General features: G+C 41.3%; 2 protein-coding genes across 2 annotated transcripts in view; both read right to left on the bottom strand.

Annotated features, from left to right (window-relative positions):
* Positions 1–26,483, bottom strand: part of LOC146675647 (protein NLRC3-like) — a 340,816-nt gene that overhangs the window by 267,421 nt on the left and 46,912 nt on the right. The window lies entirely within an intron of this gene.
* ntn5 (netrin 5) lies at positions 1,588–24,831 on the bottom strand. Its single transcript, XM_085400616.1, has 7 exons — positions 24,704–24,831; positions 17,619–19,093; positions 16,749–16,937; positions 15,189–15,338; positions 8,253–8,303; positions 7,419–7,499; positions 1,588–7,147 (listed from the first exon to the last, which is right to left on the bottom strand). Exons 2-7 carry the CDS (start codon positions 19,081–19,083, stop codon positions 6,585–6,587), a joined length of 2,499 nt encoding a protein of 832 aa, XP_085256742.1. The 5' UTR covers positions 19,084–19,093; positions 24,704–24,831; the 3' UTR covers positions 1,588–6,584.

The following is a 26,483-nucleotide window of genomic DNA, read 5'->3' on the forward strand; positions in this document are numbered from 1 at the left end:
CTGTTAGGTATACAGCATACCAACAAAGTCTATTTAGTTTTCAGTAAAAAGTCATCTTAAGGAATCAAAACTGAAATCTATTCAATGTTATTTAATTCCCTTATTTTTTTAATTCTAAGGATGACTGCCCAGGCAAAATTAAAACCCAATTTTTTAATTTCTGTCTTTTTCCTCATTTTTACTCAAAGCTGCTCACAGGAACTTTAGCAAAAAGGGTGATTTTAAGTAGGTTTTTTCAGAGTAAGTGAAGTAGATTGCAGTGGCACACCAAGTGCTGTGAAGGTGAGATGTGGCTGCGGAAAAATCAACCACATTTCATTTGTAAGAAGGTCAGCGGTCACCACTCTGAGCCTGAAATCTAATCAGTTATGGTTCAGATCCAACTAGACGGAGTTCAGTATGCTCCATAAAAGTCATGCACACACAGGCTCCACATACAGCATGCTGGAAGCCTCCACCCACACACACAGCCCACGTTTGACCCATCTACACCACATATGGGAGTCTCTTTCCAGCCACGCCACCTGGGCAGGCCGGGCTAATGTTACCTCCAACCTTTTACCCCAGTGCCCCCGCCATCAGTCTTTTGATCGCTAATCCTGGACTCCGAGTCCTGCGCACAGGGTACTAATAGACTGTAGAGTGTGTTTAGACGCCATAAAAACATCCAGAATGAGCCCCCATCCCTCCCAAAAAAGAAACGAATGGCAGGGATCACCCTGTTGCTCCCTCCGCTATAAATCACCTGTCCCCTCTAACACGGTGGCTGCCAAAATAAGGTTCTGCTTAATGACTACAAAGACAAAACGAGCCTCCCATTGCAGACTACAAAGGGAGCAGAGCTGAGGACGGCCTGACACATCCCAGACATTTGTGGCCAAACAGGGACCAGACGACCAGTCCACACCTGCGACTGGTGGGAAAACTTTAATGGGAAAAGTCAAGCTGTAGCCACGTGACGGCAGGTCCTCACGGTCTCATGCAAAAACATTATACAGACGAGCATGTATGCTCTGCATATTAAACCTATGAGTTCACTTCTCTTAAATACATTTAAAGGTTTAAAATGTCATTTTGGGATCTACCAGAATAGCTTTATGCGCTTTCATAGTGCAAGAAATACATAATTTTTTTTACACTATAAGTTGTTGCAGCACTCGAAAATCTTCTGGTTTGCTTTAATGCAGCCATTCTCCAAAGACCAGCCTGCTCTGATTGATGAGGCATTAATTAAGTACCTGACCTGTAAGAGCACAGTCAAGGCTGTTTAAGACATAAAGGATAACAACCTCAGAGTTCAGCTGGATAGAGTTAAAGCAGGATCTAACCCAGAGCAGGAACAAAGAGAAAATCCTGCAGAAGTTACTATGTAACACAACGCTTGTTGGAAAACCAATCTGAATTTCATTAAAATAAGTGGAGACGTGGTTGACAGGCAAAAGAAGAACCTGTAAAATCTTGGTGTACATCCAGGTTGCTTTAAATAGACTATTAGTCTTGTAAGCCCCTCTCCTTTAGAGAGAAAATCCTTTCAAAAATGCCAGTTGCAAAAAAGAAAAAAAAAGAAAAACACAACATGAAGACAGTCATATTTTTTTTTATTTGGTTTCAAACTCGTATCAAAGACTCTGATTGTGCACACTACAGTTTACACAAATATTGTGTGGAAAAAAAGTGCACATTACACCAACAGGACCTGCTCAGCCATGGAAACCATGACTCCCGGTGCACACTTTTTGTGCTGATGTTAAGGACAGATGAGGTTTGGAGCTCCAGCCACCCAGTCACCCGGTGACCCTGCTCTACAACTTCATGGTTGAGTTGCTGTGGTTCCTAAACACTTTCACTTTGCAATCAAACCACTCATGGCTGATCATGAAATGTGTACTAAGGAAGAATTTCACAAACTGACTTGTTGCTCATATTCAAATGGCTCATTCTTTCTCGAATGTTTGTAAAGGCAGACAGCATAGATAGGTGCTTGACTGTTGCAATGGGACTCGATTTTCGAGACTTTTCTCCATGCAGTGTTGCTCTGGCCTGCTACTGGTAGCATCAGCTGCCCGTCATGCAATCACTAAGAATTTTCTGCTGTTGTTAGGATGTCAAAAATAAAAGTAATCCACTGGATCTTCAGTTCCTCAGATGTCAGAAATGAACAAGAGTCATATCAACAACAACTTGTTGAGTTACAGAAGTGAATCTGGAGAGTATATAAAAGCGTCAGAGTACGAAGCAGCTGCTCATTCTTTGTTTGCGGGTGTTTCCTATTCACTTCTGGAAGAGTGTCATGCACATTTGTTACATGGTGCCAAAAATAAGTGAAGGAAGACAAACCTGGACATTAAATTAGACCTTTCAATTCAGCAGCCGCGTTTTCTGAGGGATAGACTCTCACTGGTGTGGAATTTGTGTATTTTCAGACATTTTATGTTCTGTAGGAAAGCATTAACCCTATAAAACCTGAACTATCAAAAACTGCCAGGAAATTTAACAGACTGAAACCGAAACAAGGAGCAAAATCCACATTATAAAATGTTGCATGCACTGTTAATAATGATACTTGATGCAAGAAATAATTTTTCTCTCTGTGGTCATATTTTTGGCAAATACTTGATCAGAAATTTTAAAGAGGAAGGGTTGGCACATGTTTGTAGTACAGTATATCCATGTGTTTGTCTACATGTGTGTGTCATGCCGTTGCTGCCCTGAGCTGTGCCATGCTTGATTAGTCCTAATCTGGCCGGGAGTCGGGTTGCGGTGTCGGCGGCATGTCTGTATGGAAGGCATGTAGGCTGCAGGATCACAGGGATTGACCCTCTGCCTCTCAGGTTAACAGAAGCCTCCGTGTCTTTGTGTGTGTGCATCCTGAAAACAGTGTGACTTTCTGAACTTGGACTTAAGCTCTTGGGTGCGAGGCAACAATTTGGAGTGTGTGTGTAGACGGGATGAGAATAGTGTTAAATGTGTGTGTATGTGTTTGAGGACAAAGCAAATTGGTGTGTTTGCAAGAAGTCTAGTTGAACTTTGGCTCTGGCTGCAACACAGGAGGAATCACCTCTCGTAAAACGTGCCCTCGGCAGGCTGTAAACATAATACCACACGCTCACAAACACACACACTGCTGCTTCCCGTTCTGCAGAAGAAGAATCTGATCTCCTTTTTTCCCACATGCCACCAAAACAGGGAGCCTACCCCCATCCACAGCGCTTCAGAAAAGAACATGTTGTCAGTTTAACTGGAGCAAAGCCGCAGACTATGCGAAGCCCCTGCTGCAGAGCGAGCCACTGGCTTAAGTTGTCTGTTAGTGTCGGTGTAAGTGTGTGTGTTTGGGGAGTTCTGGGATCAAACCCTCATGTCGACAGGGGCTGCACCGCGGAGACGACTGCTGACAGGTGCTTCCTGCAGCAACGCAGCAGGTGCTTCACACACACACGCGCACACACCGAGACATGATTGTGCATGTGTTGACTTGCACTTTTTTCCTCTGACACACACACATAATTTGTGTGTTACGCACTGTTAACTTTTACAGCCGTGCCCTTCTCGTTTTGGGTTGTTTGGTGTTTCAGGGTGCAGAAACTCCTTTTCTTGTTTTTAGCTGCCAAAATGAAAACGTGACATTGGATGGTTTTTGCTACAATTTGTTGTTGTTTGCAAGCTGGAAACACAAACCTGACATGAGTTATTTATCACTTTCACTGGATTTTGAAAAACACAGAATACCAAGAAATTACTTGCAGTATGTTTGCATCCACCTGATAATCACTCTACTTGTAGCTATATTTTGGTCTCCACCAACTCCTGAGGACAATATCTGTTTTTAGCTACTAAATGATCCACTGTGTTTGCCAGTTAATTGCCAAAGTTTTTCTGTCTGCTGTTTTCCTGGTAGTGTACAGCTGTGTTTTGAATTTTTTTAAACTGAAAACAGCTGCCTGCTGTTGAAAGCGTGCTAATTAGAGCAGTGAAAGTGAACCAAAACAGTATATTGAACGCCTTAAAAACAAAACAGTGAGCTGAAAGATGCTAAAAAGATGGTCCATACATTACATCTCTTTACGGTTTATATCTGAAACACTTTACATAGTACACACAGTACACATATCCACACATATTGTGTAATTAACATTTATATGTATTGTTTGAGAGCTTTTTTATCACCAGCTAGCATCAAAGTATTAGTCAAAGACACTTAGATGAATGGTCTGAATCAACACACATTATGAAATGACTACAGTTGTTTTTTTTGAAAAAACTATAGGCCAGTAAAAATGCCAAAGATGATTACATTAAACTTTATTAAAATTTTCTCTTTTTGTATTTCTGACATTTTTGGCTGTTTTCATGTAATATTTATAGTATTGTTGTCATTCCATTTACTGAGTTTAAGGTGTTGAAGAATATGTGTGATGAATATAGATCCGTCAAAATGAGATATTTAAGGTCTTCACAAGTACAGAATTGTGAATGTGCACTTAAATCTGACTGATTTCTTACAAAGGTCACCCTAAGTGGTTAAAAAAGAGTTTGTATTTGAATAAGTATAAAACTAAGTCTATGTTTTTTTTCTGGTAAATGATTAAAGACAGTGTACAGAAAACATGCTGCATGTTGGGTTACTGTATAAAGACATCTGAGCAGCTTGTTTGGAAGCATAATTAGCATGGTAAGCTGCCAGCTGGTTGCACGGATGTTTGGACCTCATAAGAAAAGGAAAAGAGGCCCCAAAACAGTCTCACACACTCTTCGGTGTACTGTATGTTCAGTCCCGCTGCGAGGTCATCAGTCAGCGAGTCTATTTTTCTCTCTTTATTTTCAATCATAGCCTTCACCACAGCTGCACAGCCAATCGCTGACACAGGTCCCACCAAAACAAGGTGGCTGCTCAACAAATAGGAACTCTTCCATCTGTCTTCATAACCTCCAACCACCCCCCATTTCCCCTGGGCTATGACGCGATATCTCCCAAATGGAAACAGAAGTCATGACGACAGGTTGGACCGATGTTTTTTAGATCCGTATCTGGGCTCCTTATGGTGTATCTGAGGATTCCTAGAAAATGAGGTTAAGTTAGTTTGGTCTTTGTGTCAGCTGTCCAGTGAGGGAACAGATTGTAGATAAAGTCTCTTTTCATCAAACATTGTACAGTTTGAATTAAAGGTGTGAGTGCAGTGAGGTTTTTCGTCTCCCACTACTGAAATGCATGCGAAAAGAAAGAAAGAAACTCAAAAAGAAAATTAAAGCAATTTTTTTTTTACATTTTTAGAATTGAAATGTACTATATGTACATACATAATAAAGTGTTCTTATTTAAATGTTTTAATTTAAAAATCAATGAGTTTTCTTTGTCTAAATTGAATTAGCCTAAATGAAAAATTTCAGTTTTCAGTTTTTTAATTTCATTATTTTAGACAAGCAAGAGTAAAGATATTTGTCAAATTTAAAAATGGAATTTAATAATATAATAATATCTTGTCTGTGCTAACCCGGCTGCCCAATGCACTCGTGGTGTCACAGCTTTGTTTTTCTTACATGAAGGTAAAAAAAACACAATCTGAGCAACACGTTATGAAGGCTATTTTAACTGATGTCCATATCAGACAGAAATAACAAAAATAAATACACTGAAATTATACTTTTACGTGGGATATACATATTCTGCAAATATTTCAAGTTGATTAAAGGGGAACAAATGTAAGTAGTTCAGCAAAATAAATAAATAATGTATTAATTAATCTGTTTAGTTTTGAAAGTTTTGGATTTAAACTGTAAAACTACAGCATCGATGTAATAGTAAATATTAGTTATTTATAATAAATGCAAATTTGCAGTCTCCAGCATGGTTTTACATAACAGACACATTCTGTTGTAATTATCCATGTGAGCTACATGACTTTCAACTTTGTTCGGTTATTTTAATTTAGTGAAATTGCTTCAGAGATTACTTTTCAGTATTTGCTTTTCCCAAATTTACATGTGAATTAAAAATAAAGTCTAAAATGGTATAATGGGCAATTTACAATAAAATATTTACTAGTAAAAAAAAAAAAATCAATCACATTTTTGCACATTAACTAAACCATTTGTCATTATGTTAATTACTATTGTAAATACTTTTATGATGTCATTTATTGTAATATTTTCACTTTAGCTAAACAATTCAATAAATAAATATGATCTAAATATAGATTTTCAAGACAAAATGCTAATTGACATTTTTCAAAGTTCAGTCAGACTTTAATTTTCAGAATTTTCCTTAGTAGAAATATTAAAATAATGATACTTTCATTTTACATTTCACCATTTTAGTCTCACAGATTCATCATCACTGAGTGATACCACTTTATGTTGCTGCAAAACTCATTATGCAATAATTAACCTCTTAAGAATGTACATAAACCTAAAGGTGGGTATGTGTTTCGGTGTTGAAGGGTTTCTTTGAGCTTTCTTCTCACCTGATTGTCAAGTCCACTGACAAAAAAATGGAATAATGTACATTTTACTCCTTGTAGTTCTTCTGTTTTTTGAGAATTTCAATATAATAGAATTTGAGTCTTTAAATCTTCTCACTGTTAAAGTTTTCATGAAGGGTTTTGAGTAGAACACACTGGATTGGGTGAAGAAGAAGAGGGTAGTGTCGCCTCAGTGGATTTAACTTTGAACATGTGCGGCACTTCTGTGCTTTCAGTCTTGTGTGTGTTTGCAGCGTGAGGCTCGACATCTTTCTCAGTCAGCAAGTGAGGGGGGACATAACCAGACTGAGGTTTTGGGTTTTCCCTGTAGCGCTGGTGGTTGTTTGCCTGTTTTGGTGGACAGCGGCCCCTCTTGTCCTGCCCCCGGAAAGCCCTGAGTTTGGGGCTCCAGTGTTCCTGCCACTGGAGGGCTAGAGTAGAGCGATCTGCCACCAGGCGCTTCTCCTCTGGCACCCAGGGCTGCTCTCCTTCATCTGCTCCGATCAGGAGGACTGTCCGACCCACCTGGAGGGCGGGGCAGCCGCAGCCAAGGTCGCGGTCAGGGACCCAAAGGGACTGAGAGCCCCTGCGAATGCGGGCGTGGGACCCAGTGCGGAAGACGACTTGCACCAAGATGGAAAACTGCCACCAGGGACCTGAGCGCTCCATACCTTTCACCTGCACCTTCAGCACTAACAAACACAGGCACAACATAGTAAAAAAAAAATAAATAGTATTTTTGATAGATTATTTTGGTCCACAATTTAAATATTTGTTACAATTTAGATTTGATTCATTTGAATAAATAATTTAAAGACTGGTTATACTTTTCTATTTTCTGTCATACATACACTGTGGATGCTCATATCAAATATGGATAGCAGGAAACACTATAATTGTTAAATTATATTTAATAATATAATAAAAATATATAGTGGTTAAAACAGAAAAATGGCCACTAACCATAGTTCTTTCGACAATAGGTCTCCAAGTTCATCTTGACTTTAACCTGAGAAGGCTGGCAGTATGAAACGCACTCCTCCGCTACATGAGAGACAAGCAGAGGGGGGAGAGGGAGAGAGAATCGTCAAATGAGGGTGGATATCATTTCATAGCAAGCATATCAGCACATGTCTTTTCCCCTAATTACAATATGGCTGCTTCTATTTGTCATCACAGTATCCTTTGACTAACAGATGATCCCAACTGCAGCAGGTGGGACATTCTTCGAGCCGCCGCTAGGAGGGAGTGGTTAGCCACTCCGTGGAGAGAGTGAGCAGCAGCTCCCAGAGCAGTTTCAATTCAAGGACTGATCTGTTAAAAAATATGTGGCACGCCTTCAGAGGAGATCTGATATATGATCGCACAAAAAAGCCATAAATCTAAATGCTGCGGTGACATCAGCGGGGGAGAGGATAGAAAAGGGAAAAACTTTATTGTTATTACTCAATCAAATCTTGTTGTCAGTTACACAATTTCCTGCATGAGGCATTCGGATATCATAAGTTATTATGGCAGGTTACAGCAGGCAGAAAATTTTACAGTAGAAAAATTAGATATTGGTTTAATATATTTAAGTACCAGAAGTTTAGTTAATAGATTAGTTTAAAGGTTTAAAGTTATAAAAAGTTATAAAGTTACTTTCTGTATAAAACTGTCTTTCAGGATACAATTTTCCAGACTTGCCTTCTTCTCCATTTTTGTCTATGAATGATTGTCTGCTTAAAAAAATAATTCAAGGAGCTTCATCACATTGATGCAAAGCATTTCTCCAGGACTGCCATACATCAGACCTACCTATGCTGTACTGAGGTTGGTACACTGGAGTTGGAGCAACTTCTGGAATTCCTGCAAGCATAAACACAGTTTCAGACAAAACAGACACACAAAGAGAAACTTCAGGACACTTTCCAGAGCTGTCAGTCTGTTTCACTTCTGTGCATTATATGTGTGCGTTGTGTTTGAATGACCCTCGCTGCGTGAGGCATGCCCATGCAGAAGATAAGCAAATGTCAAAATGAACGTGTGTGTGGTCCTTTTATGGTCCACAAACCCATCCCGTGGTGCTCTCTCTAACACACAGACAGATGCAAACTTTACTTTTTGGAATTTAATAGGGTCAGACCTTCACTTCTTGTATGGTTTTGTCTCAAACATTAAACAGAGTAGTGCGTGTCGGTGGTGTGGATTAACATCCTGGTTGGTGACGCGTGCATAACCCAGGCTCTTGTAAAAGTTTGTGTGTGACAGTGCCGCCATATAAGCTCACGCATCGTCCTCTGTCCAGGTCTGGTCTTCTATGACACAACTGGGCCACTGACACCCAACACCCCCTTCCAGCTGACGGTCCCTCGTGTTTAAAAGTCAAGAAGGTGCTGTGGGTTTCTGTAAGTGTACTTATAGTACATGTCAAGGGTTCCAATGAGGCAAATGGGGCTACCTGCATGAGCAGGGCTAGTGACAATATGATATCCATATATGCGACTGACAGACAGGGATATCTTTTGTATGTAAAAACTAGAGATGGCACGATACCACTTTTTTATGTCCGATACTGATATCATAAATTTGGATATCTGCCGATACCGATATGAATCCGATATAGTGTTTTTTAATCAACAAAACTGTTTTTTAAATATCTTGCTGCATTTTGTATAAGTTCATACTCAAGTTTAAAACAACAACTACACTAAAGCTATTCTGTTATACCTGTATGCAAAAAAAAATATTTCATAGTTCAGCAATACTGATCAATCTAATAAACTTAAACCTACACCATCCTCCCTATTCTGGTATTTTAAAGAGTACTTAGCGTAAATATTAAGCAACCTAACTAATAGGGTTCCAACTCCCAGCAACAACAAAAATAAATAAATAAAAAATAGGGAACCACCCCTCACGCTCCACCTCATGATGCTTAATCGACGTAATCAACCTTAATTTGATGCAGTGTGAAAAAAAATGCACAGAAATCAATTATTTTTCAAGAAATATTAAATAGGTTCAACATCTTTCTTCAACAAAATTGCAGACGGCACAGATGGTACCTTCCCAAAGGAAAAAGTACTATAGCTTACTAGGGTATATATATTAGACTTAATAGTTACTATATACAGTAATGGACTTCTATTCATTTTACATCAAATTAAAACTTTGGGTGTCAGATAATTATTTATTAAAAGCTCGACATTTTAAATGAGAATAAGAAAGAAAAGTATGTCTTTGTGCCCCCTTTTCCTGTTAATGCCCTATCGGCCCCCCTGGCTAAACTTTGCTAGATCCGCCCCTGCACAGCTACCAGCGTCAGCTACGTAGAAAAAAATCCTCGAGTAGAAAGTAATATTAAATACATTCTAACAACAGCTGATCAAGCTTAAACGTGCTGCTGCTGTTCAGCCGCTGGTTTCCTCTTTCTGGTGCAAAGTGGGCCAAAAACAAAGAAGAGACACGGACTCACGACGGTCTCGCACACAAGAATTTCACTCGCATGTGCTGTGCCAGGGTGCCTGCACATGTGATGTGACAATAAAAGTGATTTGATTTGATTTTGATTTGAAAAGCCGATCAGCTGATCGTTAAGCAGTTTCATGATTGAAGTAGCAGCAAGAAGAGGCAGTCGCTCCATATATCGTTTGTTAAGCTTAACGCAGGAATGCTTTACAAACATTCAGAGATGGACTTACACACTTGCTTTACTTCTCTCGGGGATAACTTTGTCGGAGATGAAATGCCGGGTTGCTAGCGAAGCTCCAAATGCTATCCAGACCACCGACAGGTCCCGCATGCCACAGCCGCTCTATCACGTGATGAATACTGCTCCGACGTGCTAACGTTCTGAGGCGAGTTACGGCGTGTTGCAAGTTTTGTGAGGTGCTTTCGTGATATTTAATGGATCGGATTACATTTTTTATTTTTCTCCGATGTCCGATCCAGTAATTTAGGTCAGTATCGGACCGATACCGATACGTAATATCGGATCGGTCCATCTCTAGTAAAAACTACCAAGCCTGATCTCCTAAAATTTCATGAAAATTTCAGAAAATTTTCTGAACTGAGCAATTTCTGTCATGTCAGGCCTGCTTCCAGAACAAAATGACTGGGTCTCTATCAGAATTTAGTGACTAGCTGACTAGTGACATGCTATTCTATGTACACTACCAGTTAAAAGGTTAGACACGCCTTTTTATTTAATGTTTTTTCTTTATTTTCATGACTATTTACGGTGTAGATGCTCACTCCCGGCATCAAAACTATGAATGAACACATATGGATTTATTACAAAACAAAAAAAAGTGTGAAGTAACTCAAAGCATCTTTTATATTTTTGATTCTTCAAAATAGCCACCCTTTGCTTTGATTGCTGCTTTGTACGCTCTTGGCATTCTTTTAATGAGCTTCATGAGGTAGTCGCCTGAAATGGTTTTCCAACAGTCTTTAAGGAGTCCCCAACACTTGTTGGCCCTTTTGCCTTCACTCTGAGGTCCATCTCATCCCAAACCATCTCGACTGGGTTTAGGTCAGATGACTGTGGAGGCCAGGCCATCTGTTGCAGCACTCCATCACTCTCCTTTTTGGTCAAATAGCCCTTGGGGTCGTGGTCCTGTTGAAAAATAAGTGGTGGTCCAACTAAACGTAAACCGGATAGGATGGCATGTCACTGCAGGATGCTATGGTAGACATGTCAAATTCAATTTTGAATAAATCCCCAACAGTGTCACCAGCAAAGCACCCCCAAACCATCATACCTGCTCCTTCAAGCTTCAGGGTGGGAACCATGCATGTAGAGACCATCCGTTCACCTTTTCTGCATCACACAAAGACAAGGCACGTGGAACCATAGATCTCAAATTTGGACTCATCGGACCAAAGCACAGATTTCCACTTGTCTAATGTCCATTCCTTGAGTTTCTTGTCCCAAACAAATCTTTACTACTTCTTGCTTTTCCTTAGTGGTTTCTTAGCAGCTGTTTGACCATAAGGGCTTGATTCGCGCCGTCTCCTCTGAACAGTTGATGTAGAGATTGTGTCTCCTACTGGAACTGGTCCTCTTTTCCTGGGGCAGTCCTCATGTGAGCCAGTTTCATCGTAGCACTTGATGATTTTGGTGACTGCACATTTAAAGTTTTAGCAATTTTCCAGACTGACTGACCTTCAGTTCTTTACTTAGTTGATTGGTTCTTGCCATAATATGCTATAATCTGACGGTTGTCAAATAAGGCTGTAAACTGTGTAATAAGGCAAGAAATTCCACCAATGAACCCTGACAAGGCACACCTGTGAAGTGAAAACCATTTCAGGTGACTACATCATGAAGCTCATTTAGAGAAGGGTTTGCAGCGCTGTCAACAAAGCAAAGGGTGGCAACTCTGGCAGATCTAAAATATAAAACATATTTGCAGTTATTTATTTTTCTTTGCTACATAATCCCATATATCTTGATCTATATATTTGATGTCTTCAGTATGTATCTACAATGCAGAAAGTAGTAAAAATAAAGAAAAACAATTAAATGAGAAGGTGACCCATATACATACATAAATATATATATATATATATATATATTATTCTAATCATCATCAAAATCACATCTTTATTGATTAACACCGAGTCATTAAGGGTACAGGGATTTCCAAGATTCAAGATCTTCAAGATTTCTTTTAATTCTAAATAATAAAAAAAACATAAAACAATTCTTAATGCTAATCGTTCTCTTGCTAAAAAGTCTAGCACAATTGTCTAGGCGACATTCAAGAAGTACCTCAAACCAGCAGTTAGGCAACATCTGTGATTGATTAAAACTGAAATGCAAGGTTATTGGTCTCGGTGGAGAATGTGTCGCTGAGTGGGCTTCTAGTTTTTAATATGTTTCTAAATTTACAAGGCAAGTCAAATGTCTGAATCGTCACATATCGCAAAATTCCAAATAGTGCAGAAACAAAAGATGCTGTTCATGCATTCCTAAATCAATATAGGAACTATACAGAATAAAATTAGCAATAAATAAATTAATAAAAATATGATCTAACCCAAGAAATATCAGGTCAAAGTAAAAACACAACAAAACATGACACTAGGAGAAAAGTCAGCACTAACTAACTAAATCAGATAACTCATCTTAGTGTGAGAAGACTTTTCATTGACCAATATTTCATGTTAATGGGATTTCAACTATTTTCTTTTCTTTGGCATTCATCGAAACTCTATTAACAAAAACAGAAGCCACCATCAGAGCGACATGCTGCTAAGAGGATTCTGAAGTGAAATCAGCAAAGATGTTGGTAGAAATATAACTTTCAGAGGAAAAAAGTTCAGTTATTTTAGATAATGCTTCAAAATAACAGTTCCAGTAATCGTTCACGATGGCCCTCGCAGGATTAAACCCGAGGTCATAGATGACTTTGGCTGAGGTGACAGCACATCAACTTGCTTTAAATATGTGAAATAACTGTTTTCTATTTTGTAACAAATCATAAAACTTGATCATTTTTCATTTCATAAATTTGCAGTTAAAGCTTTAGCAAAGGTTAGCTGGGGCTATCTCATCAGCTAGCTTGGATTCCGTTTTGCTTTAGCTTTAGTTTGACCAAAATATGCAGCCCTGTCAGACAATTCTGCTGACATCCTGGTCTATTCAGAGCATAGATAAAATGGTTTAAAGGTAGCTAACATTGAATTTAGCCTGACTGCTGCACACATTTAGGGCTGTCTGATGAGGTGTAGGCGAGATGTACGAGGTGGTGGGAGCAGAGAGGTGCTATACATAGACTGAGATGGTCTGGGAGTAAAAACAAACAAGGTTCTCTTTCACTCACTCCTTTCACTAGGAGAGTTATGAGTCTGGGCCCTTCGATGGGGGCAGTTTGAGGCGTGCAACAGGTGCGAAGCTCCCTGCTGCTGGCTCCCTATGTCACCTGATTGGGACTAACACAGCGTCAGAGCCTGTGTAGTTGTCGGCACTCGTGCGATTAGCCCGGGATGTGCGCGTGGATTAGCGCTCATGGCTGATGTTTGTTGCTGGCCAGGCGCAGAGATGTGAGTGGCAACAATCCTCTTGATCTGACGCTGATACCAGATCAGCGGGAGATGAGGTTTCCCTGTAGCGCTCAGCTCATGTTATCGCTGCTGTGGAAACCATCCAGGGATGATGAAAAGGAGACACGGGCCAAATTAAACTGAAGCGCAGCGGCCCTATTTATACTGAGCTACAATTTGATAAAGGCTTACACAGCTTGATAGAGTCGCTTAATCCATTTAGACCACGAACAAATGAGGCTGAAGGAGAAATTAAAGAAGTCACTTTGTCATGACTGACAACAAACTATTAAAAACCAAAGGGTGTCGAGTGCAGAGAGAACATTTTTAATTACGGTAAGACTAAGTGCTGTTATGAAATCAATCCTTATAAAAACAAACAAAAGAGGTTGTCATAACTTTCAGATTTGAGGCCTCTATTCATAGTTTTCATAGAGTCCTGGAAGGCTCCCACATGTGTGCAAAACTCAATAGGCAAAATAAGTGCAGTATTGAACCATTTGACCAGGTTCAATAAATGTAACATTTTACATTCTACTTATGTAACAAAATTACATGGGAACTTGGACTTGACTTGGACACATGCAGGCTGAAATGAGACACTGCAAAATGTGATCTGTGTCTGATGGGTGTTATGGCAGTTGCACCAATTTCCACAAACACACGAAAATCCTTGAAACAGAGCGAGGAGGAGAGAAATCCCTCAGACAGACCCAGAACCCCTGGGACAAAAGACAGAGCCCACTGGCAGAGTCCTCCCAGAGAGGAAAAGAATATCCAGACATGATGGAAGCGATGTTTCAGTCATTAGTTAATGGTAAAAGTGTTATTGGTCATCACAGTTGTGTCTTTAACAGGCTGATTACCTATTGACTACATTCAGACATTCAAATAATAAATTCAGCCCTGTATTAAATGTTAAATGAATGTTAAATGTTTGCTTTATTAAATCTGTGTCCTTCAAGTATGAACTATGAAAACGTCTAATTATAATAATCCTTTTGTGTAAACTCTCAAGTCCAGATGAGAACAATCAATAACTATTTAAGAGGAATTAGTAAACTAAGTCACCAAAACAAATCAAAAACAGAAAAACATTGTTGCTGTACAAACACATTTTGTGGTCTTGAAAATGTATTCAGACTACTGATGATGCATTCGCCTCATAAATTATGCCTCAGAGTCTACATAAGCTGCCTTTATAAATTAAAGGTTTTGGCATATGCAGTGCTGTGTTGGATAAATATCAAATTTTGCATACAACCACACTGAGCTACTGGCTAACATCAACTTAACTTAATATCAATCTACATGTTGCTAGTTTTAAGGGAGAGCTATTCTGGTTAGGTTAGCATAAATCCATGCCAAAAACCCATTTCCAATTTCATTTTTAATATTGCAATATTAACAATCTGAGTTGCTGTAGATGAGGACAAACTGGTGTGATCTGCACTTGTGTTAGCATTTCCTTGGGTGAGGAAAATGTTAGCATGCACTGACAGCCTTTATGCTTTGCTAGCAGTTGTAAACACACTGTGTGGCTCATTTGTGCACTCTTTAGTAGCACTAAACCTTGTGGAATCAATAACTGACAGAAAGAGGAAGAAGTTCTTGTTTTGCCTTCAAAGTGAAAACTCTTTCTGACAACACTGCTAAAGTTAGCAGGTTTAAAATGGACATCTGCGTGGCCGGTAAACTTACGTATGCAGGGCTGTAAAGGAGACTTCCCCTGTTCATATCCTGGGGCACAGCGGTTACACCTGAGGCCGGTCACACCTCGTCGACACAGGCACTGACCAGACGTCTGGTTACACCAGCCACCCACTGCCCCCACAGGATGGCACTGACATGCTGGGAAAGAAATGAACAGATTAGAAGCTGATTAAGCACGTTTTTTGGTAGGTACTCACATGAGCTTTAAATCCAACACTGACATATTCTCACCTTACAGTACAGGCTTATTAGCCTGTATTTTAAAGCTCTGTACTGTTTTTGCCTCAGTTTTCTTGTCCACCAACAAGCAGGTTGTAAACCAAAATAACAAGCTAAAAGATGCTAAAATGGTGAGCAGAGCCAGTTGAAATAATCTATATTTTGGATAGGTTTAAGATATGTTAAAAATAACATAACAAAGGAAAGACATGACAACAGGACTTATAAATGCATCCATCAGTGACAGGACCTGGTTTAATCCTGAATGACAAGCATGTGTCCTCAAGCGTGTCACTGAGCATTACAGAAGGCCTATACTAACGCCAGGTGGGCGTCTGTTTCCTGATGGGTAAACAAAGACAAATTCCTCAGTGGAGATATTAACAAAATTGCACACCATTGCAGGGAATCATTATCACTCTGGTGTTTCTTTTAGGTAAGTTTTTTTAGTGAAGATGAACCTTCTTAAGTAGATATTAGCAGTGTTGCCTGTCACACGGTATAATGATTACTGCCTGGATTTGCCATAGTTTACATTGCAAAGCTTTTTATTTACCAGTGCTTTCAAAGGATAAGGGCCAATGAGAGAAGACAGATGGGGAGAGGAAGCCTCTCCTCAGCAGCTCTGTTCACATGCGAACAATGTTTATACAAATCCTTACAATAAGTCCAAACAACCTGCCTGGAGAAAATGAGTAATTGTCTCACCGCTGGCCTCTGAATGGTTACTAAGTGAAATGTAGCAGCAATAAATCAGGACTAAAAGCGTATAAATTTGCAGGATACTCTTGTTTCATGCCTTAAAAGTGATAAAATATTGAGCGTGTTTAATATTTTTTATTATCCCTGAATGTGTGTGAAACTCACAAGGCCTGTTAATTCTGGATATACAGCAAAGTATTAGAGCAGAGGACAAGCGTGCACACAGCTAAGCTAGGGTGTCACAGTCACTTAGGACATGACACCGGTCAAAGGTCACCGGGGGTCATTGCAGATGCCACAGGTGGCAATAATGTGGATGCATGAGGCAGCTCGGTGTGGTTTGTGTGTGCTTTTGTATATTGCTAACAGGAATAGCTGTCCTCTGTCACAATGTAACCACCCCATTAACACTTTTGTACACTTGTACAGAGGCAGAGCGGACCACGTAAGCTCAAATAGCAACACACATTCTGACAGTCGGGCATAAACACGATCACACTCTGATTTACTTTTCATCTTTCAGCGAATGTACAGTCAATCAAAGGTATGGGTCACGCACTCGCTCTACCCTCCATCTTGTGTCCCCCACCACATATACACTAAACACACACACATCCAGTCACTGACGTTGGCAGGCTTTGCGGTGGCTGAGCGGCTTTTTGTGGTTGCGGGTGTATCCATTCTGGCAGTACTGGCAGTGGCGTCCGGCCGTGTGGTGGCGACACTTCTGACACACGCCTCCACTGCGCCGGCCCGACTGCTGAAACACCTCCATGCTGAAGCGGCATTTGTTGGAGTGGCCGTTACACTCACAGGCTGGACATAGGCAAAGCAAAATAAATACTGGTGAACACCAACGAAGAAAAGAGTTTCAGGGCTGGAGAAAGTATTAACAATGGGTTATTCAAATCCAGCAGTTTGGCTTTAATATGGTATCCAGAAAGTACCAAATAAGGGAAATTTTGGCTTAAGCCAGATTTATGACTTTCAGTTTGATTGCAAATATGTTGACACAAAGCCCTCTTACACTTAGCTCTCTTCCAGAGTGCGTCTTTTGTTCTTTTTTTATAGCGAGAATAACTTTCACATCAACTGTATGGGGGGGGATCTTTTAAAGCGCCCTCATTTATATTGTATTAATGTTTGAAGTCATCTATAATTAATGGTGTGTTGCCTTGAGTAACAGTCACTGAACTGGACCTCTGCAACATGTTTGTAGGCTGCTGAGTATCGGTCAGGATCTGATGTGCAAAGGTTTTTATGTTAATGCTGAAAACAGATGTCTGGCTTGTGCTGTTTGAGCAACATTAAGTTGCTGGATGAGTTATAGCCTCTATAAACCTGTACTTGAAATTGAGATTCAATCATGCTGTCTTTACTATATGCACAGTTTTTGACAGTTGCAATATGTTTTCTAGTGATTTCATTGATTTCTTTCATAAGACCAAAGGTGTGCTTATGTTAGCATTTTCAAAGGCAGTGTGATGCAGGACTCACCAACACAGGGGTTTGGGTTAGTGGGCGTAGCTCGATGCCATGGTCTGTCAAAGTAGAAGTCCTCACACACATCACAGTCTGGCCCCGCTGTGTGATGCTTGCATACACACACTGCACGACCCGTGTCGTCGCGGCGACACCTGGAAGCGTGTCCGTTACATTTACACCTGCCCCCGACCTGCAGGTCCGAGAGGGCAAAAGGAGCTCGGCCGGGGGGCTTAAAAGCAGAAGGTTGGGCCGCCTGCAGATTCCTCGGCCTTGTATTGTGATTGTTGTTCCTCCGTTTCCTCAGCTCCTGCCCTTTGTTGTTTCTGCTCCGCCCCTCAACTGTCCAATTGCAATCTCCATTGGGGCAAGGCAGCCAATGATTGTTTTCCTTCTTGCGGCCACGCCCTCTGCCTTTCCCGCCCTTTTTAGGAGAAGTGAGAGTGTCCATGCTGAAACTGTCCCCCCCTTCCTTGCTGGTGACGTTGTGCCCGTCTTCATCTTGACCTGAGCTTTTATAATGGCCCTTCCTGACTTGCTTATCTATTCTAACCCCTTTGTTCCTCACCCTTATCTCTGAGTTTTTTGTCTCCCTGTCAAAAAATGCCAGTGTATTTTCTGTGTTTAACTTGTCCACCTGATCTCCAGTCTGATCCTTGAAGTCCGTTCTCCATCTCACAACACCAGCCTCTCTGATGTCGTGTCCACGGTCAAGCCATCTTTCTTCTTCCGTCTTATCCATGTGGCCTATCTTCACCTCACTGGACACCTTATGGAAGACCACGCGAATGTCGGTGGCTGTCACCCAGTCCTGGAGAGTGGGGCTATAGTCAAAATCAGGAGAGGATGGCCGTCCATCCAGAGTGGAGAAGGCCAACACCATGCCTCCTCGCTGCTTCTGTAGAGGGCGTGGGTCTGAGCAGAGGGGCTCTGTTTCTTGATGTCTCGTTTGGGCCACTGTTTGTGAAGGTAGCTTGAAGTTCCTGAGGCAGTCGCTGGAGTAGTGCTGCATTGGCCTCCAGGTGCGCCCAAAGTCCATCGACTTGAGGATGGAAATGGAGATGGGGTCCAATGGCTCCCTTTGGTGACAGAACTGAAAACTTATGTATGTGATCTCAAAGCGGCGGCCCAGCGGTAGGGTAAGGACCCAGTCTCCTGTGTCAGTACCTGCATCGGCCATCCAACATGTGAGGTTGTGGGGATTGTTGAGGTCGGTTAAGGTGGTGATGTGGCTGTCATAGTCATTTCCTTGTAGCGAGTGGTTCACGTTGACTGGAACCCCGTAGGCAGCATTGATAAACTCTGACAGGCAGTGTCGCGGACGGCCAACTGTGTGGTAGCAGGGGTCATTAGGTGAATTCCAGCTCAACGGCGGTTGGGGAAGGGAAGAGGAAATGAGGGAAAGACAGAGGAAGAGGAGTAGAAGGAAAACAGGACAAAAAGAGGTGGAGGGAGGAGGGGAAAAGGGTTGGAACATCATGTCATCCAGCCTGTGAGAGGAAAAAATCATTTTTTAAAGAGGAAAACCACAGGAGCGTGATCAGAAAAGAACAAAAGACTAACTGATTGATTTATATGATACGCATTTGAAGCCGAAGAAGGAAATCTAAGAAGGACCACCTGTCCCCTTATTGAAAACACACCATACCAACTGATTGCATCACTGCAAGTTCACCTTATTGGCTTTCAGTAGTTGCCAGTAAAGACTTCATCCTGTAAAAATGTAATCTCCCATCTTCCCAGTAGTGTCAGCCACCGGTTTGAACCCTTGAACTTGAGAACTTATAAGAACTTATCCATCTTAAAACGCTCCTTAACCCCAAAACGAGTGGATGAATGCGGGTGAAGAAGGGCGCGCACCCAGCAGGTCTGTCTGAAATAACAAAAAACATGCCCGACAGCTGGGGCTAAAACCTGAGCTGGACCACATCCATCATATTTATTGCTCCCTTTCCAAATATCTTTACCGTTGGTCATTGCTGCAGCCACCGCAGCGAGGGCCCCGACCATGAGCAGTGTAGTAGTGTCGTGGTGTAGGAAAGAGGGCACGGAGAAACAGAGAGGGAGGAAGAGGACTTGGAGATTAGCATTTGGGATGGTAGAAATGATTTATGGAATGAAATGTGTGTTCGACTTGAGCCCCTACTCGGATACTTCCGTTGAAGAGACAAACCCTGACTTGTGTAGGTCTGCAGTGCAAACAAATCCGCTTCCCGTTTCGTGTAATTGGTGATGAGTGTAATTTATTTTTCTGTCATGATTTGATACTAGAATTCGTCCGCTTTGGCATCCGGACAAAATGGACAATGCACCTACTTTCTCTGGGCCCAGTGATTTATCGTTTTTTCGCTGCTCACACAAAGCCCAGAAGCACATTTCCCAATGAGCACTACGTAAGTTTCTCCATTGCAGGGTGAGTTCAGCACCTTTCTCCTTTCGCTTTTGGGAAATGATTTCTTTTCTTCATTAAATGGGCTGTCGTCTTCTCATTTATATCCGCCATCCTTCGGCGGTTTCAAACAACTTTTCCGCCACTCTCCCGTCTCCCTGCCCATCTATCACCTGCCCCTTTCATTCTGTTCTGGGAATATTCTTAACTGCTGTGAGATTGATGATGCCCTAACAAGCGTTTGACACTGACAGCAAAGTCAGCAGGGCTGCATAAACCAAACCCGTAGGAGAGGAACGGGGCTGAGAGCCTCTCCGGCCTCATCATGCCGCTCAATTAGCCAACGACCGAAATATGAGGCCTCCCTTTTGGGACCACACAACTCTGAGGGGTCCTGTGTGCAGGTCACGGCGGTCTCTCGGCTGCCTGGGGACAAACTGCAAATGTCCAAAAGCAACCAAATGCTAGAAAATAAATCAGCTAAACTTGATTGAGCACAAAAGGGGAATAACAGGCTCAGCAGGCGCCTGTGTTTTGTGGCGTTGCTAAAGGAAACAAGTAACAAGTGCAGTGATTAGTGGTCTGACTGTGACCCTGGTCCCAGAGAGCCACATTCCTGTGATCCAGAATGCCTCGGCTAGCCATTCCTGACGTGTCGAGACATGCCCCACGGGAACCTGAACACACTGATAAAAAGCAAGACGTATAAGTTGATCGGCTGATTAATTGGCTCTCTGGTTTCATGTGGTATCGATATACCGGTTGTATAAGAAGGGGAGACAAGTCAAAGGGATGATGAGCAGGATAAAAAGCTACCAGAGGATTCAGGGAAGTAGTGGTGAGATTTCAGTCAGGAATTCAGCGAATGGGCAGTTATAAGCGTGTAGGCGGGTGGTGGGGGTGAAGCGTACACATGGCTAAAAGAGAAAGGGGTAGGTCGTTTAACATTCCCGTGACATGCACTTGCTCTTGTCTTTGTCACATTACATGACTAATTAAACATTTGCCCATTACACCCACTCTGATAAATGGATGCTCATCTAAGTGAGGCCCTTGAGGTTTTTAATGCGCCCCTCTAGGCCAAATGCAGAGACTAGATCAACTGTCTCGTATGGCCAATGCAACCCAGCAGATATGGTTTCAACTACGGTTTTTCTCTACCGCTTTCAATAAATTCACACAGCCAGCATGCCGGGGGCGGAAATGCTGAAGACGAGCGGGATTTCCTCTGAATGAATTTCCCGTTAACTCCAAGAAGAGGCCTCGATCTCCGTTTCAGTTTTGTCTACTTTTTCTTAGTTGCAAACTTAATGCACACAATAGCTGTTGATATAACAACTATGCATTCAGTTTGAGGACCCTGTGAGCAGAAGTTTTGAAATAACTTGGCAGCAATCTGCCTCTCAAAAAGCTTATACAGCCAAATAGTGGTATGATGAGATCAACAACATCTCCGGCGGGTGATCTTTAGAAGCAGCTATGCTTGGCTGGCAAGGGGCTGGAAAAATACTTGCTGACAACCTGGGGGCATGTTTACAGCATAGTCGAACAGGAGAGAGCAAGGAGAGCGGCGCTGGTGTTCGTGCTCTGCAGTCCTCGTTTATTTCCCGATGTAAATCTCCCGTTCTTCATAACGCTGAAATGTGTCTGAACTTGAAAGCAGCAGAGATGTCAGGAGCAGAAACAAAAAAGTGGTTTAATGATTTGGTAGAGGCTGAAGCTGCAGGAGTTCATGCACATGCATATAAGTTTTTCACATCTGAATAAATGGATAGGAATATGTAAGTGAATAGGAAACTCAATAAGGTGTTTCGGTGCAGCTGAAAATGCTGTTTGCAAAAGCATTTGCTTGCTAGACAGTTTTGCACTGAGTCTTTCTGTAGATTTAGGAGTCTGGTGGAGCTTTCAGAGAGAGAGAGATGTGATCTTATGGGGTAATAACAGCAATACATCCATAGTTTTCCATATCCATGCATGTTCATTTTTCATGCTTGGCCTGTCTCTGTAAGTAATATACCATGCCTTTTGCTGTATTATGATTCTAACTGAAGAACGAAGATCATATCCTTCTGAAAACTTATCACTCATAAATTAACTTTTTTTTTTTTTTTTGCTTGTTTAATTGTTCCGCAGCAAACGTGTCTTTTTTGTGTTCCTGTCTCTTGCTGTGGTTCCTCTCTCTTGCTACCTGCTAACTCGCTTCGTCCCTTGCAGAGCTTTGGGCCTGTCTGTGTCTGGAGCTATTCTGCTGAGCAGATGAGCTGGATTTGGCCTGTCTCGCACATTTTAACATTCCTCGTCATGCGCAGCAGTCCCGGTCAACCGCAGCGAGGGAAAATATGCTAAATTCAAATAGTTCTGCAACCTCTGTAAGGGGTTTCAATAGATTAAAATGAGGATTGCGCAAATAAACACACGGCTGTGTTGTTTAATAAGGTGGATTTGTATCGAGCTGATAGCATCTGGGAAGATTTCCCAGGGTTTTACGTTGCAGCTCTGCTCCAAGACACGGAGCCTTTAAATAAATATGATCAATTATATAAGCTCTGTCTTATAGCCAGCGCGTTTGAAGCTGAACCAAGCGGGCACCTGTTGGCGCATGTTACCAAACTGACACCTTTGTTAATTTGCAATTGTCCTCAGCCGTCAGAAATACAACCCTGGGCTCTGGGTGAGAAGAGAAAGGCTATGCATGCGCTCTGTATTCCCATACTGCATTCCTGCCCGCACAGTTGAAGCCCATGTGTGTGTTATTCCACGCGGAGCGGATTCCAGGAGTTCTGTTTTAGGTGTAATAATCTAATTTTAGTGGGGTGGCCAGGGAGGTGGAAGCAACAGACAGCGCAAAATGGATTATCGCTGCTCGTATCTTTAGCTAAAGGCCTCTGTCCTTCATGTTTGCACCTCCAACAAACAGCCAGTCCGGTGCACGTGTGCCGCATCCTCCTGGGCCATCTGTGCCCCCTCAGATCTGAAAGGTGTCTCTGCACCGACCTGCAAGATTTACTTGCTTCACTTTTGAATAAAAAAAACACATGTTGCCCGCTTGATAATACAAGGGGAGTTTCCTGTCAATTTCCCTTTTACTGCCTCATACAAGTTGGCAAGAAGCTTTCAGCGCAGCTCCAACTTCACATGATCTTATTGAAAACCAGATGGAAATTAAATCACTGGGAATCCACGCTGCAGTCAGGCCAAAGACAACTTCGGGCATTGTGGGGGGAAAAAAATTCCTGTGCGTAATTGTGTGCCAATTAAATCCGCATAGTGTCATACAGCAAGTTAATAATGAGAAGCAGGCGCAAAATGAATCAAAAAACACCGCCAGGTTTGCGCCTTTTATGAGCACTGGACAAGATTAAAAAATATATGTTTTTAAAAAGAAAGAAAAAAGAAGAAAAGAAAAACAGCCAATTAATCATTAGTGTTACAGTTTCATAAAAAACAAACAAACAACTTTTTGTTTACTAAACTTTAGCTTGTTTTAATTAACACTTCACAGCAATCCAGTAAACCCCAGTCCCCAAATTCCTTAAGAAAGGAAAGACAGAAAAAAGCAGGCTGTCTTTATTAAGACAAATGCGGTGATATTTTTATTAAACTGGACTTTTAGGGAAACCAACAAACTGTAAACGGACCTTAAAAGGCAAACAGCCCGCAGATACACGCTGGATGCCGGAGTTGACTTTAACCTGAGTCCTTAGACTTTAATGATCCCTTTGCCACGGTTCATGAAACGTAAATGTTTATCATATTTAGTCTGATTGCTTTGGCCAGAGCTGAGAGCGAAGCCCGGAGACTAATTGGCTCAATTCAGCAGAGCTAATTGCGCTTTTGTTGAGCGCAAATTAGCTGCAGCCAATTATGAGCTTTATTTACACAGCGAGGCTATCGCAACGTGATCAGAAAACTTTCACTCTGATGTTTAATGTTGATCATTATTCTCGCTTGTGTTTAACGTTTAGGATAAATAACAGCGCCGAATTCCCGGCCTGCTAATTGGAAATCGTGTTATGAGCGTATATTGTGTTTTGATTTATTTATTAAATTTTTCTTTTACCTCAACATAATGGGACATAGTGGCAAAACCACGTGCGTACGATTACATTCAAAAGAAATATACAAATGAAAATATGTTTTTTAAAATTGTAGTTCTGTGCAATGTTGCAGTAAAAAACAAACAAAAAATAAATACAGATTGTTTTTTAGAATGTTTTCTTATTTAAAAATAAAATAAAATAAAAATAAACACAATAAGCAATTTACATTTCAGTAACACTCGAGGTAAAACAATTTATACTACATGAGGTCATTTTATAGGATTAAACGTATTTTGTTCTAGTTCAGTCCTACAGCTTATTTGTCAGCGCGTAAAACAATCAGTAATCACATTTAAAAGAATGAATTTTTAATGAGATTTATTCTCAACTATGAAAATATAAGTGCGTAAACGATAACTGAAAAGAGAAACGTAGCTATAACTCTACCCCTGATGTAATTTATACGAGTTTTTATTCCCCACAAATGCGTTTCTGCCTTTATTTAACCCTCTTTTAGCCCTCAGTTCCACCGACAGAAAATACAGTCTGCACTTGAAGTTCCGTCGCTGCTTCTCTCCAGCGCCACAAAAGCGCAGATAAAACTTCACACCCCTTCAGCTACCGCAGACCTCGAGCCGATAAACGATCAAAAATCAGTCACAGGAGCTCACCATGTGCGTCGTCGCTGTGCTTCTCCTTCCTGCTCCCGCGGTGCCTCCTGATCATTAAGAGCAGCGCAGCAAGTGTCCGGACATCCAGCTCGGTGTGCAGAGGAGAGCTGAGCAGAAGGCAAACCTGCCGGGAGGGGGCAACGCACCGGGTAGGGGTGGGGGGACTGTGGGTGCAAATTAATGGGATAATCTGGGAGGTGTCTCTCCTAATAGCAACAAAACTGAGCCAAGAGCTCCCACCGAGGAGAGGAGTCACATCATTCTGTGCCAAACTGGCTCCAAGTGCCGAATGCGTAAAACCCCGATCCAAAGCTTTATTCTTTAAACACTTGTTTTACTGCTAAGTGTTCTGCTGGTATCAGCTTCAAATGTTTGGATAACATTTACTTTTCTTTTTTGTGGGAAAGTCCAGTGTTGACGCCCACCATTCTATGCTAACAACCTGTATATTTCCAGTTAATCACTGATTATATAAATAGTTATGTAAAAGGTTTTCTGCACCAGTGCATGCTTTCAGTAAATATCTTAAAATAATCAAAAGTTGTTTTGAAACAGGACGAAAGAGCATTTGATGTAAGAATAGAAATGGAAAGTAGCCACACAAACCCCCTCTGTGTGCACAAGTGCATTAAGCAGGGCATTTGTCGTGTTGTTGTGTGATTTGTTTACTGCAGATGAACTCCATAGGTTTTCTTTTTTCTCACTGTGGGAATATTTTTAGTCAAACGTAGCTTTTGATTTCTGGTTGCCTTCACTGGCTCAAAGAAACACCTTTTCTTCTTTGTTCTTCTTTCAGGAGCAGAACCTTTTTTGGAGTCTGATTTTATTTATAGGGCCTGCAGATAGAAGACACACTTCTTTGTTCTGTTGTCAGGTGAGGAGTTTAGTTCTTTTCTGACAACAGCTCCATCAGTTGCAGGCGTGTTAGTTACATTTGCACTGCTGTTTTAGTTGTGAGTTATGTGTTCGCATTTGTACTCTTTTATTTTGTTGGCCAGTTACTGAGTGCATTGGAGACTAAGATTTGACATCCAAAACATGAGATGAGTTTGCAAACGACACTTTAAATTAAACCAGAGATCAAAATATCTCAAATTAGCCCATTAGTAGCCAACTCCCATTTATCATACTTATGATACTCGTGCATTTTTTCATAATATGTTTGTGCTTTCTGTAGTTTATAGTTTTGTAGTGTTACGTCATGCAGCAGGAGACATGACACAGCTCCCTATAAATACAAACAGGTTGACCTTTGCCATTATTCCAGATTTTTTTTGTTTAGTAGAAAACTACAATTTTTAAGACTCAGCTCAGCATTTCATGGTTTGTTAAGGATGCCTTTTCTTTTCTCTTTTTTTGCACTGCATGGATTCTCCTCCTTCAGGTTTATTAGCATTGGCAGGTAAATTGAGGGGTGCAGACAAAGTTCAGTTGCAGTAGTCTTATCTCGTCATCCAGGCAAAGATCTCGCTATCCCCTTGGTGAAATAGGAAAAATAGCTGAAGTTAATTTGGTGGAGTGGATCGTTCTCAGATGTGAGGCAAAACTGATACAGATGGAAATATAGGAACGAGAAAGTGGAGGGAGGGAGGAGGGAAGACGCTTGATTGGAGAGGAGGAAACTTTCCCAGAGAAAGACATAAAACTGATTGATGACTTCCCTCGAGGAATGTTTCCCCAGGTGTGTTTTGTGTGTGTGTGTGTGTGTGTGTGTGTGTGCGTGCGTGTGTGTCTAGTTACAATGCACTTAAGAAATGCTATCCTTGGACACAGGACAAGT

The sequence above is a fragment of the Rhamphochromis longiceps genome, linkage group LG3, assembly GCF_057381845.1.
Source record: "Rhamphochromis longiceps isolate RC_006_pf linkage group LG3, R_longiceps_female_GT1.1, whole genome shotgun sequence".
NCBI lineage: Eukaryota > Metazoa > Chordata > Actinopteri > Cichliformes > Cichlidae > Rhamphochromis > Rhamphochromis longiceps.